At 47.8% G+C, this 14,036-nt stretch overlaps 1 protein-coding gene across 2 annotated transcripts in view; it reads right to left on the bottom strand.

The window, feature by feature from the left end:
* Positions 1-14,036, bottom strand: part of DDX31 (DEAD-box helicase 31) — a 65,970-nt gene that overhangs the window by 678 nt on the left and 51,256 nt on the right. For both annotated transcript variants that reach the window (XM_033137479.1, XM_033137480.1), the window contains exon 19: positions 9,236-9,413. In XM_033137479.1, coding sequence (XP_032993370.1) covers positions 9,236-9,413 — 178 coding nt within the window. The remainder of the gene's footprint in view (positions 1-9,235; positions 9,414-14,036) is intronic.

Below are 14,036 nucleotides of genomic sequence, written 5' to 3'. Positions count from 1 at the left end.
AGCGGGGACGGGGGAGAGCAGGACTTTGGCAGTGCATGCAGAAGATCCCAGAATCATGAAGGCTGGAGCATTACTTTTAGATGTAGAACAATAATGTGGTGACAGAACACATGCTTTGCAAGCAGAGTCCCCAGATTCAATCCCCAGAATCTCCAGGTAGGGAGTTGGCCAAGGATGGAATGAGGTTGGTGCGGGGGAAAGAGCTCCATTCATCCTGATGGATCGGACTCCACTGGCTGAGTCTCATTCCTTGAGTTCTTACCTTGAAAATCCATCTCCTGAGTACATTTAGGGTCAACAGGCTCCTAATCTCTCTCTCTCTCAAAAGAGATGGTAAGATACAGGGCCCTCTTTCAAAAGCAAGCCTTATTGCAGACACCCTTGAGGTGTGAATGCACAACAGGTGTGCAGGTGAAAGAGAACAGCAGTTCACACACAAGGAAAAAGCAAAGCACAGCTGAACCACGGAGACATTTCGTATCTTCGCTCAACTCTCATGTTTTACTATTGTTTTGCCAATAGTAAATTTATGGGATGTGATATGCTGCACCTGCTCACCAGCCCCTCTCTTCAGGAACTGTTATAAGAGGGACTTGGGTTTGGAGCATATCCTATATGCCTGGACACTGAGGTCCACTGCCGAGGACCTTCTGGCGGTTCCCTCGCTATGAGGAGCCAAGTTACAGGGAACCAGGCAGAGGGCCTTCTCGGTGGTGGCACCCGCCCTGTGGAATGCCCTCCCACCAGATGTCAAAGAGAACAACATCTACCAGACTTTCAGAAGAGACCTGAAGGCAGCCCTGTTTAGGGAAGCTTTTAATGTTTAATAGATTGTTGCATTTTAATATTCTGTTGGAAGCCGCCCAGAGTGGCTGGGGAAACCCAGCCAGATGGGCGGGGTATGAAGAAGAAGAAAGAAGAAGAAGGAGGAGGAGGAGGAGGAGGAGGAGGAGGAGGGGGAGGAGGGGGAGGATTCCCTCCCAAGAGAGGTCAGACTGGCTCCCTCTTTGCTTTCTTTCTGCTGGCAGGCAAAGACCTTCCTGTTCAGATGAGCCTTTGAAAACTAAGGTGCAGGTGATGCTGGTCGGGGCAAAGTTGATTTGAATGGCTGGCTCTAAATGTGCTATTTTATTAACTAGTTTCTTTTTATCACTTTGCATTTCATAATGATGTTTTTAAATGTTGGAAGCTGCCCTGATCCCATCTTGGAAGAAACACGAGTATATAAATACAACAACAACAAACAATGTAAAATGGCAGGAATGGCAGGACCAATATTTTTGCCTCCCTAGGACAACTGTTCTTCATCCAGTGATGAAGTGAAGCAGGGACAGCCAATGTGCTGCCTCCAGGTGTTGCTGACCTACATCTCCCATCATCCCCAACTGTTGGCCATGCTGGATACTGGGGCTGATGGGAGTTGGAGTCCAACAACATCTGGAGGACCAGTTGTTCCTCCATCCCTGCTCTGGAGCAGCACCACACAGAGGAGAGGGTGGGAAATGAAAATGGGAAGTCAGATCTTGCATGGAGTGCCTAGCTGAATTTTCTTTAAATACCGGCAGGCTTAGAGAGGGGCCTTGGCTATTGCCCTGGAATGGCAGGCATTGGTGCTGCACCTGCCTCAGCCTACCCCACATGGTTGTTTTGGGGAGAAGATGGAGGCAACATGCATGAAAGCCAGTGGTTAGGGTGTTGGGTTAGGACCCAGGAAACCAGGATCCGAATCCCTGCTCAGCCATGAAACTTGCTGGGTTAAACTCACTGACCCTAGGCCTAACCTACCTCACAGGGTTGTTGTGAGGATGAAATGAGGTGAGTGAGAGAACCTTGCATGCCACCTTGAGCTCCTTGGAGAAAAGGTGGGATATAAATGTAATAAATAAGCATACACCACTGCAATCTCTTCCTAGCAGATTTTAGAGTGAGACCCTCAGCAGGCTGCAGGGTCTTTTCAGTTGCATCCCCTCATGCTTTGGAACTCCCCCCAGGAGGTCTGAATGACCTTCCCTTCCCTCTCTGCTGTCCTGTCAAAAGGCAGGTCAAGACCATTATTTCCCAAGTAGCTTTTGAGTTGGCTGGGATATTAATTCTGCTGCTTTTGAGTTGTCATTTATTTTCATGTGGATTTACAGGGTTGCATTCAAGTTAAATTCTAGCCAGAGTAGATCCACTGAAATTAATTTACCCAGGTTAGTTGATAGGTCTGCTCTAAGTCTAACATCACATACTACTGATGGTCTTTAAATGTAGTTTTGTACACTACTTTGGCAGATATTAGCTATTGAGTGCAGGAGAATGGCTTTAAAATAAAACAAAAACCAGACTGTCACAAATAAGGGTGGGAAGTGACAACAGCCCTGTGGTGGGCTCAAACGCTCTTTTTGCTGATGCACATGCAACACAGCCAGCCCTGAATTGCCAAAAACTCATCACAGTGGTGACGTTCGCCCCTCTTGGACCCGTGGTGTGTCTCTGGAGAAGAGGCCACCATTTATCAGGGACTGTTTTCAACACGGATCATGCCGTCAATCCATTTGACGGAGGTTCCTCACTGCTTGCCCCATCCGGTGGCTGGCAGTGCCAAGCAATGAGGCTTGGATACCTCTGGCTTACTGCTATCTGAACACCTGCTTTTCTACCCATTGAGTCAAATGAGCCATCTGTGGCTGATGTGTGCTGTGAAGGGGGGGGGATGGGAGTGTCTTATGGGGAGGAATGGTGGCAGCAGTGTAGGAGTGGGGCATAGCATCTATCAACTGAGATATGCTCCTTCAGACAACCTAGCAGATGTCCCCACTACATGGCAACGTTGGCTGACGCTGAAAGGCTTATCTCGGAAAGATTTTTTTTTTAAAAAAGTATGATCTCATCATATCAGGACACAGCATCAACACACTCTGGTGGAGGCGAAATGGGCAGCGTTCAGGGCAAAAGGTCCAGTAATGCTGCAATCTGTGACCCCTTCCTAGGGTCAGGGGTGGGGAACCTCTGGCCCACGGGCCAAACTTGGCCTGAGAGTCTGTTTCCGCACAAACCTGATGCCATCGGTTGGAGGTTGTTTTGTGACTCTGGGAATTAGATGAAGAACTTGTTCTCAGAAGCAGAGACATACTTAGGCTGCCATGCGCCCTTCATAAGGAGCTGTATCGGCGCATCCCCCTCCCACCCACTGCGACTTGGGAAGGACATGTTGGCTGCTCAGAGCAGCGCAGGGTGTGCATGTTTGGGGAAGTTGGCTCCTAGACACTCTGAGCCAGGGCGGAGAAGCACATTTTTTGCACCGCCCTGGGCCTGGGACCTTGGTAAGGGCCAACCTGGTCAACCCCCAGGTATGTGCTAAGGGGCTGTACATCGCTTTGCACCCGGGGGCAGGGCAGACCACCCACAGAGCAGGCCAAGCCGGGGCAGGGCATGCCGCGGAGCTTCCAAGGAGCTGAGGGGCAGGCAGCGGGCAGATGCAAGCCCCACACTGCCCTTTTGGGCAGCACAGAGCCTGCAGGCGCCCAAGCCACTGGGTCACTCCCAGGAGACGTGTGGCCCAGGTGTGCTGCAAGCCCCGCGGTAAGTGTTGCCCCCTGCGGTGTGGCGCCCAGTGCACCCCCTAACTACGCCTCTGTCTCAAACCATCAATCAAGCCTCTTGTATTGTAGTAACATGAGAAGAGCCTGATGGACCAGGCCAATGGCCCATCTAGTCCAGGATCCTGTTCTTATAGTGGCTAACTACATGCCTGTGGGACACCCACAAGTAGGACCCCAGCACAAGAACACTTTCTCCTTAAGCAGTTTTCAGCAACTGGCATTCAGAAGCATTGCTGCCCCCAACTGTGGGGGCACAGCATAGCCACCATGGCCGGTAGCCATTGATAGCCCTCTCCCTCCATGATACCAGCCCTGTCCCTTGCAAAACAAACCTCTTTCTTGATCTTGCACTTGGCCCAACTCTGCTCTAGTCTCAAAGCTCCCCCCACCCGCCGGACTTTATTTATTTCCGCAGCAGAGCACCATCCAGAGGAGAGAAAAAAACACCCCAAATTCCTCCCTGGGCCAGGCTCCAAGCTTTCCCTGCCACTAATTAAGTGATATTAAGGAAGCAGCAAATGCCACAAGGAAATTGGCAGCTGAAAAAGGACTCCAATCTGACGAGGAGGAGATTGCTTTGCAGGGGGAAAGCTCTGCAGCTGCAGCTTGGCCTGGGAGAGCCTGTCCTCTAAGGGGGCTGTGCCTGCCTCCCCCCCCCCCAAAAAAATCTGGCCAAAGAGAAAAGTTCAAAGAGCATTACAATGTTCGGTCTGCTCATGCAATGTACTTCTCTCTCTCACACACACCCCTCTTCCACATGTTTATCCTCGACAAGGGCCAACTTCTCTTTCATTACGCAAAAAGCAATGCAGAAGAGGCTGTGTGTGACTTGTGTTTAATTAGACCTGATCGTTCTGGATTGGGGGCAATCGGGAGTAATCTGCAAAAGCTAAAATTTGAGACCTGCTCTCATTTCGATCATGCAGGCTGAAGGACTATAAACCCATAGTTGTTGTTGTTTTAAACAATTTGAGAAGAAATATTGGGTGATATAGAGTGCTAGTTATATTGGGTGATATAGAGTGCTATTCATGTTGAAAAGAATAGACATGGCTGACTTAAGCTAATTAACTTTAATGGGTCTACTCTGAGTAGGTTAACTGGAGACAAGCCACTGTTTTTGTACTTGTAGAATATGCCTAGTCTTGGACATCTTCTTTTCTAAAAAATAAGAATAATCAGGCAAAATTTCAGGGCCAGATTTCAGATATAGCAAAGGACTCTGTACAATGCGGATCATGCCTTTCTGAGGTCTTGATTCTTAACACAGGGAGAAAAATTACACATTCCACAGCTGTGCCAACTCCACACAGGCTTACCTGTGCAGACAACACCAACACCACAGAGTATGGTTCTGGGTGCAGGATGCAGCTTCTGAAGAATATCTGCTTTCATTAAAACAATTACAAATAATAAAAACTGACCAAGTTTCTAGTCCTTATGGAGGCAAAACTATTTGTTATTTGTGTGTGTGAAAGTGATGTAGAGCTTTGCTCTGTTTTTTAATCCAGTTTTTAGGATTTTTTACTAAATGTTATGGGGTATATTTTTATGCAAACTGCATAGAGACTTATTATATTAAGCAGTATTAAATTTTTATGACTGACTGACTGAATAAATAAAATTACCTAAATAATAAAACAAATTAGGCATACTTCCAAACATGTAGGGAGATCTGGGGAGATGGGGTAGATAGGAGGACTGAATACTGTTTTCAGAGTGTGGGGTTTCACGCCTCTGACTAGTTTCTCTCCCCACCCGCACCCTGTGGCTAGGCAAGCCAGAATAAATTATGCAAAGCAGCAAAAGTTTCAGAATATAAAATCCTGTAAAAATAAGGAAAACAGCAGGCAACAGGGGTTTTTTTTTGGCCAGACCTTTCAGCTTGGAATTATACCCTCCAGAAATTCTTTTTAAAATAATGGTACTGTTACCCACTTAAAGAAATTTTAGATCAATTAATCACAAGTCTTAGACCGTCTATCTACTAACAATTCAATTAAAACCTGCATCCACTTGAATGTGAATTAAAAAATGAAAAACTACTCATGGGGTGGAGGGGGAAGCACACTTCCATAATAACAGGGGACACAACCAGTTCCACATCACATATTTAAAGTGCATAGCTTTCCCCAAAGAATCCTGGGAATTATAGTCCCACCACAGAGTACAATTCACAGCATTCTTAAACTACAGTTCCCAAGATCCTCTGGGGGAAATCATGTGCCTTAAATGCACACTGGATGTGCTTCAAATGTATGAGGTAGGAAGGGGGGACCCCCTTAGGTCAGGGGCGGGGAACCACCTGCAATGTCAGGGCTGTATTCAAACCCAGTCAACCTTTCAGGGGGTGCATTCCAATGAAGGGTCAGAGGCAAAAATTCATCAGGATTAAAAGCTTTGTTTTACTTAAAACTGCTTGGAGGGTTTTGTTGATTACGTGGTATATAAATCATGCTGCATATCTTTTTAAGCAGCCCAGCACCCTCACCCCCCAAAGCAAAGGAATAGATCTAACGTAAGCCCTCCTCAAGAGTACACTCGCTGAAATTGATTGGCACGACCATCTTATGTACATTAATTTCAGTGGATCTACTTTGAATAAAATACGGCTGGATATAATCCCATAATCCACTAGACCCACTGGTTTTAATGTTTTAACCTGTTTTTTTTTTTTTTTTTTTTAAATGTACTGAGTCCTGGTGAAAACACTAAAAAGATCAATCTGGAAACACCTCTGATCAAAAGCACACACCCCTCGTGAAACTACTGTATTCCTGTAGGGAGAATGACAGTACTTCCATGAATGTCTCTCCCAGTGGGACGAAACAGCAGCTTGGAGGAGGGGGATGGGGCATAATAACCTTAGTCCTAATTTTTATCCTGCTCTTTGTCCAAAGAGCTCAGGAATGCCGAGATGCTTCTTCCACCTTTAATCTTCACCGCCACCCTGTGAGGTAGATTAGGCGGATCAGGGGAGTATAACAGGCATGGCTTTTTTTTCGGCTAGAAACTCACTGGAGCTCTGTTCCGGCACCTCTCAGGTGGGCGCCATTGCCATTCTAAGAGAACGAGCGAGGCATTCATGGAGAGTTCCGGCACCTCTCTTTCTAGAAAAATAGCACTGGTTATAGGGATCTGAACTTGGTGGGTCTCTTTGTTCCAAGATGCCACCCACTGGCTCTCTTTAGATTAGGAAGGGGGGGGGGGAAGCAGGAAAGGGGTTGGTTGGAAACATTAATCACCCCCCTACTCTCCTGATGGCTGTCCAGTTTTTGCTCTCTGCTAAGTTTGTGGAAATGGCAATGCAAGCTTTTCTCGTCTCTCCCCACCCTGCCCCACAACTGGGAGGGATGGAAAGGGCCCCCGAACACGCCACCTCTGGAAAGGAAGCGTGGGAGGGGGGCAGCTTTAACAGAGAAACAACATCTCAGGAACAGAGGGAGACATTGTCACCACCTGCTGTAATCCAGAGAGACTGCTGGTGTCAGCCATCACCCCGTTCCCTGCTGGGCTAAGGAGACATCAAAGCCTGCCCCATACCATCTTACATGCTCTTTATCAGCTAATCAGGCTATTCTTAGCTAAATAAAGCTCCGTTAAATCCCCTGCTCACTGGGGCATTCCTGTCCTGCTGCCCATCTGCTGGTGAGGGTGAGCAGAAGCAGTCCGCGGGGGGGGGGGGGAATGCAGGGACAATGCGGTCCACCCTGAATCCCCTCCAAACAACTGCTCTGTGGGCCCCCCCCCCCAATTCTCCTGCACCCTTCCCCCCAAAAAAACATACTTCGTTTCTTTAATTTTGCTTCTCGGATGGCCCGAGCTAAAGATGTCAGTGGCCCCAGCAAATCGTGACATGGATTAAGGGGGCCTTTAATTGCACAGCCGACACACTGCGCAGATTGGAGCGTTGTTGGGTTTTTTTTGGAAACAATTTTGCAGCAACGGAGTATATACAAAAAAAAGAGGGACCCAAGGAAAGAAATAAAAGGAAAAACTGAGAAAAGCAACAGAGATATTTGTGAAAAGGAAGGCGGGCTTCGGAGAAAAGGTCAAGAACAAAACGGCGAAGAAAGAGAAAGGGAACAAATTGAAAGAAAGTGAAGGAAAAGAAGAAGAAGAAAGTAGTTTGGGTGTTGTTTCTTACCATGGTTTTCTTTGAATTAAAGCAAAGGTGGTTTAGAGTGCAGTATATATGCATGGATTAAAAAGTATGATTTAGAAAAAGAAAAGCACACTTAAAAAGAACACCCAACAGTTCTTTTTAAAAGATTTTTTTTTAAAAAGAGCAATCTGATAGGGCCTCTTATCTAAACAGGAATGCTAAAGGAGGAGAGGATTCATGGCTCGGGAATAAATGTGGTGGCAGAGTGGGGAGGATTCAGAAAGGTGCAGAGAGACTGGATTTCCTCACTCTCTAAAATGATGATGATGATGATGACAAAGAGCAGGTTCCAGGGCGGGTTGCAACACTTTAAAATTCAGGATTCAAAAGTTTAAAACAGATTACGGTCACAGGAATGGCAGGGCCCTGAAAAGGCACATCTCAGGTGTCCCAGGGAAAAGAGATGCATCTTCAGCATTCGCCTGTAGAGTGAAGAAGCCAGACTCACCCCTTTGTGGAGGGAGTTCCACAGGGTCTGTTACAGACAAGCAAGGCCCTCTCCTCAGCTGCCACCCGTCACAACAGGAGTGGTGGTGTAACTACCAAGAGCATCCCCTCTGCCAATTTCAGCACCCGAGGGTCTGTATGGAAGGAGGCAGTCCCTCAGATATTTTTGGCCCAAGTTATTTAGGATTTTATCCACTGAATGGTAGAGTCTGAGGTGACCCAATGACATTGACAGGCAGAGGCAGACACATCACTCTGGACCACTGGACATCTTGGCTGGGGGCCGATGGATGCTGCCATCCAAAACTGCTGAAGAGCACCACACTTGGCAACCCCTGGTAGACAATACAGAGCTAGATGGACCAATGGTCTGACTCAGTATGAGGCAGCTTCCTGCACTCCTAACTCTGGCAAAGACCTCCTCCTGGTGGCGGAAGCGAGGTGTGCATGAGTGTGGGGTCCTTTCTGCTCATGCACCAATCACGCCGTATGCAAGCACACAAAACAAGTGTTAACACAGAAAGGCTTCCTTTGGGAAGATGTACATTGCTGTATTTAGAGGAGGAACAGCTGAAACAGGGAAGGGTATTGCCCAGGCCACCCTATGGCTCTACAGGTTAAAGCAGAATTGGGGAATCTCTAGAGTTTATTGAACTCCAAGCTCCTATTCTCCCCTGGCCATTGGGCCATGCTGGCTGGTACAGTTGAAACTTGGGGTAGTCCAACCACATCTAGAGGGGCCACAGGTTCCCCACCCCTAATCAAAGAAGAGGTACCCCCCCTTTTTCCTGGAGGGTTGTCTCTTCTAAACAGAGGCATCCCTCCATTCGCTGTATGCATTTGGCAATGCTGCTGCTGCAATCTGGAATGGAGGAGGAGCCTGTGACCCTCCACAGGCTCCTGCATTTCAGCTTTCATTATCCCCGGCTGCTCGTCATGTTAGCTGCAAGTGCTGATGGGAATCTTGAAGGCCACCGGTTTCCCATTATTCCTATGTCAAACCCACACGCTGAGTTGGAAAGCACAGTTGAACCTTTACCTTTTCTGCTTCTGGCTCTTTGCTTGCTTTGGGAAGGCAGAGGTGGCACTGAGATTCTTAGGGGCATCCCGGAGCCCAAAGCTCTTTGCCACATGGCCCAGATGGAGAGACTTGACGTGGAAGATGTGCTTGAGGCTGGCTGGGTAGGTTGCATACGACCGAATGAAAGACTGCAGAGCTGTAGGGAAAAGGGAGGAAGAAAAATGAACGTGGCCGTTGGGAATTTCCCTTTGCAAAAGGGATTAAGTGCCATTGCCTCTCAGGTGAGATTATCTCCCTGTTGGGGCACTCTTCATTTGAGCTCAAGTTCACCTGCAAAACAGATTAAGCCAAAGATGCAATGTCCACTAAGCAAATGCAGAAAGCCAGTCACATACCATCAAATTACCAAAATAAATCCCCTGCACTGGGCAACATTTGTGTATCACAACAGCAGTTAAAACATGGGCGGTTTTCAGAACCTGAACCTGCAATTCTGCACTAACATACCAAGGAAAGAGTCCCTCTGAACTCAACGGGGCTTATTTCTGGGTAGACACATAAAGGATCACATTTTTATTGCTATAAAAAAACCCACAAGTGCATAAAATGTGATTTGATGTTGGGTTTTTTTCTGATTGGCATGTCTTAGGGACTAATTTTATTACAGAAGCTTCCCTGCCCATCAGCTGTGCAAACTCTGCTGTCCATCCAGCTCACATGTGCGAGCTGGAGGGGCAGCAGAGCTTGCATAGCTGAGGTGCAAGGAAGTGGCTGCTGCTTTGCTACCCTGAACGCCAGCAACAGAGCCGTCTTAAGGGGATCTGCCGCCCTGGCGCGGCTATCCCTCTGGCGCCCCCGCCATGCCGCCTCTCCGCCGCCTCCCTCCCGCGCTTGCCGCCCCTTGGGAGGGGGGTGGGCGAGCGGGGGGTGAGGGGCGTGGCGCTGGAGCGGCGCGGGGCTCTGCGCGCCCTTCCAGCGCTTCCGGGATGGGAGGCGAGGGCGGCCGGCTCGCGCTCCGCGCGCAGCTGGACGGCGCGGCGCTGCTGGGCAGCTCGCGCTGCATTGGGCGGGCGGGCGGCTGCGCGCGGGAGCGCGAGCCGGCCGCCCTGGCCTCCCAGAGCCCCAGCTGGAGTGCTGGAAGGTCGCGCAAAGCCCCGCGCCGCTCCAGCTGGGGCTCTGGGAGGCGAGGGCGGGTGGCTTACAGCCCGCCCGCCGGCGCGCGAGTGCCCGCCTGCCCGTGGGGGCGGGGGCGGGTTGGGGAGGAGGAGCCCGGTATGCCGGCGGGCTCGCGGGGGCGCCCCTGGGGCGCACCGCGCCACCGGCTTCTATGGATGAGACGGCTCTGGCCAGCAACTAGGCGGGAGGCATCCTGCTCATGAGGAGACCCTCCCCAAAGTTTGAAGAGAATGTCCTCTCCAGGTTCTGGGGAGGGTCTCCTTGCAAGTCAGGAGTACTCTCCAGGATGCTCCCCATTTCCAGGATCCACTTCTGAATTCCTAGCATTGCATGTGTGCATGTTCCCGCACAAATACAGCATGCACATATGGGAAGTTGTCTGTATTCATACACGTATGTGTGTGTGTGTGTGTGTGTGAGAGAGAGAGAGAGAGAGAGAGAGAGAGAGGAGAGAGAGAGAGATCTGTCTCAAATAATTCGTGATAGCAGGTTGTCACCCATGTTAGTCCTACTCAGAGTAGGCCCACTGAAATCGAAAGACATGAAAAACTTAAGGTGTGTTAATTTTAAATGGGTCTACTCAAGAGTAAAATTTAGCCCTATGCATATTATCTACAATCTGTATCATGAATTATTTATTTGTAATGCTCGAATTATCACCTGTCATTTTCCCGTCGTAAGGTACTGGGCAGCTCACTACTTTTATTAAAGCCCCTTGTATCAGTAGCTCCCAAACTGACCCCACCCAACTTGAAGATCGCTGAAGGTCTTGGCAGGCGACTTAATAATTTTTCTGCCCGTTGTAACAATTGCAAAGTGGCTTGCTAGAGAGCCTGTATGGTTTTCAACCGTATTCTTATTGCTCCTTTTGTTTCTTCTGTATTGAATTCTACTGTGTTATGATTTGCATCCCACAGAATCCAGACAATTCCAAACTGATTTGATAAAATACAACAAGAGGAAATAAAAGGAGAAATAAAAATGCAATGAAAAATCAATGTGAATGTTTAATGTGATGGAAGGTCCACCTAGTGTCTTCAACCAGAGATCCGCAGACACACACCGTGAAGCTCACGGACATAGTTCGGGAACCCTTGTCTTACAGTCTCCAGTGTCATTCTGAGGCTTGCCCCTCCCTCTCTGTTGACCTCAAGATGGAGAAAAAGCAGCTGTAAAGCAGCACAAAGTTTTTAAAAACCAAACAAATGCCTTGTGTGACTCTTGCAGGCCACCATAGGGACAGCTATGTCCACTGAGCCCTTCTAAACTCATGGCTGTGAGTCCTGGAAGACTTGCACACCATTTTCCTCCTGGCCTGGGGGTATAGCCCAACTCCAGATAAGATCCAGAGGCTGAGGCTGCTTAACAGATTCCTGGCCTGGGGTGTTTTTTGGGGTTGTTGCTGTTGAGTTTAAAAAAAAAATCTTTATTTTAGATCTTGTTGGGATTTATGTGGAAATTGTTCAGTCCGGTTGTGTATTTTTTTAAAAAATGTTTTATTTATTGTTCATGACTACTTCTGCTATGTTGTGAATTCTTTTCATGCTGTAAGACGCCTTGAGCATGGTTTGAACGGTGGAAAGCTGGCATACAAATAAAACTATGTAGGTACGTATACTTGCAAAGGAGGCCACTAAAGATTTCATGCTTTGCAGGGTTAGCCCCCAGTTCTCGCTCCCCTCCAATTCTCACTCCAGAATTCTCACATTTCTGGTTTTCAAATAAATTCCAGCGATGCAGCTCAGGACCCCTCCCCACTTTCTCTCCCTACCCTCATCTTAGACCCCTGCCTCTCCACCCCAGACCACCCCAGTCCCTTAACTGCATCGAAACCTAACACTGCTCCCCCCACCAGTCTCTTTTGCCCTTCCTCACTGAGTCAGTAGACCAGCACGTTTGCCCACAGCTTAAGCCTAATCTCTCAGGGGTGGCAGGAGATTGGGGTTTACGAACAGTAATAAAAATGTCATTTTAGCGAGATCAGTTCCTGGAAGGACTCTGGGAATCCATCAAAGCTCTGTTTGCCAAGCAAAGCGAACACCATTTCCCAATCAATGAGGGAGTAACGAAGGAGAGAGCGTTGCAACCCCTTCTTCTCATTTCACATCATCAATTTTTTAGAGACCCGTCTGGCAGGGGAGGGGGAATACAGGAAGAAAGAGAGGGGAAATTACTGGCGGGGGTGGGGTGGGGGGGTGAGTTGCCAACCTTTCTAAAGGTAATGTTTGATATTTTAAAATGTTCAGTCACGACTTCAGGCCCAACTTCATCATACAGGTGGTTCAAAAGCCACATGGACAGGAGTTGCTCAGTTCAAAGCACAGAAATGCTCTGGGCTGGCCTACATATCTCTGCTTCTTTCCTGTTCCACCACACAAAGCAAGTTCCTAGTCCATATTGGGCAGGGAGGGAAAAAAAAACTGGAAACACACCTGTGTTTTCCCCTCCTGAGCTCAAGGCAAATGACCACAATACAGGAAACATCAGGAAAATCTTTATCTAAAAACCTTATATAAAAAAGCAGAGGCAGAGGACTATGAAAAAAGAGCCGGCAGGTTCAGTACCACTGACTTCCCTACTCAACAGCCTGACCGTAGATGGTAACAAGAGGCTTACAGACCAATCAATAAAACAATTAATCAATCAGATTAATATGACGTTTAAAAAGCAACCCAAGTTCATAGGTAATCCCCACCCCCATAAAAAAGGTACAACACAACTCTGAATAGAAAGGTCTACATTAAATGTCTGAAGTTCAGCAAAGAGGCGGCCGGGGGCTGGGGGCTGGGGGCTGGGCTGTCTGATCTCAGCTGGAAGGGGGATTTACAATAATGAATGCACAGTTCCTAGTGCACATGAGCTATGTGGTAACTACCAATAGAGGTAGTTGAATAGCAAGGAAGCTACACAGCTGGCAAACCTCCTTTAGGAACAGTTACAGGTAGGTAGCCGTGTTGGTCTGCCGTAGTCGAAACAAAATAAAAAATATAAAAAATTCCTTCCAGTAGCACCTTAGAGACCAACTAAGTTTGTTCTTCGTGTGCATGCACACTTCTTCAGATACACTGGAACAGAAGTCACCAGGCCCTTATATATAGTGAGAGGGTGGGGAGGGGTATGACTCAGAAGGGTGGTGGGAATGGGTGATTGGCTGATAGTTGAGGTAAACCTGTTGACGACTGTTAACGACTGCAATTGGTCTTACAGGAGAAAGCAAGGGGTGAGATGGCTAAAAATAGCTTTCTCATGTATAATGAGATAAGAATCCAATGTCTCTATTTAGACCAGGTCTCTCCATGGTTTTAAGTTTGGTAATAAGTTCACAAAGGAATTTCAGAAATAGACTGGAAAGAGAAGTTGCTGAATTGCAACTTATCCAATGTTAGTCCAACTCAGAGTAGCCCCATTGAAACTAATGGGCATGATTCACTTAGGTCCATGAACTTTAATAGGGCCACTCTCAGTGGAACTTGGTTATATGCAATTCAAAGTAACTTCACCTCTGTCAGATTGGTTCTGTGGGATCTGGAATAAAGCTATAATGCATAACTTTGCTTATTATCTTTGGGCACGTAAAAATCAAATGTATGAAAAGCAGTGGAAATTGTCAATTTGTCATCAAGGTTTGGAGTACGTTTGTTGA

The sequence above is a fragment of the Lacerta agilis genome, chromosome Z (assembly GCF_009819535.1).
Source record: "Lacerta agilis isolate rLacAgi1 chromosome Z, rLacAgi1.pri, whole genome shotgun sequence".
In the NCBI taxonomy this organism is placed as follows: domain Eukaryota; kingdom Metazoa; phylum Chordata; class Lepidosauria; order Squamata; family Lacertidae; genus Lacerta; species Lacerta agilis.
Note: the sequence above shows the minus strand (reverse complement) of the source record. Positions and strands in the feature narration are given on the sequence as shown.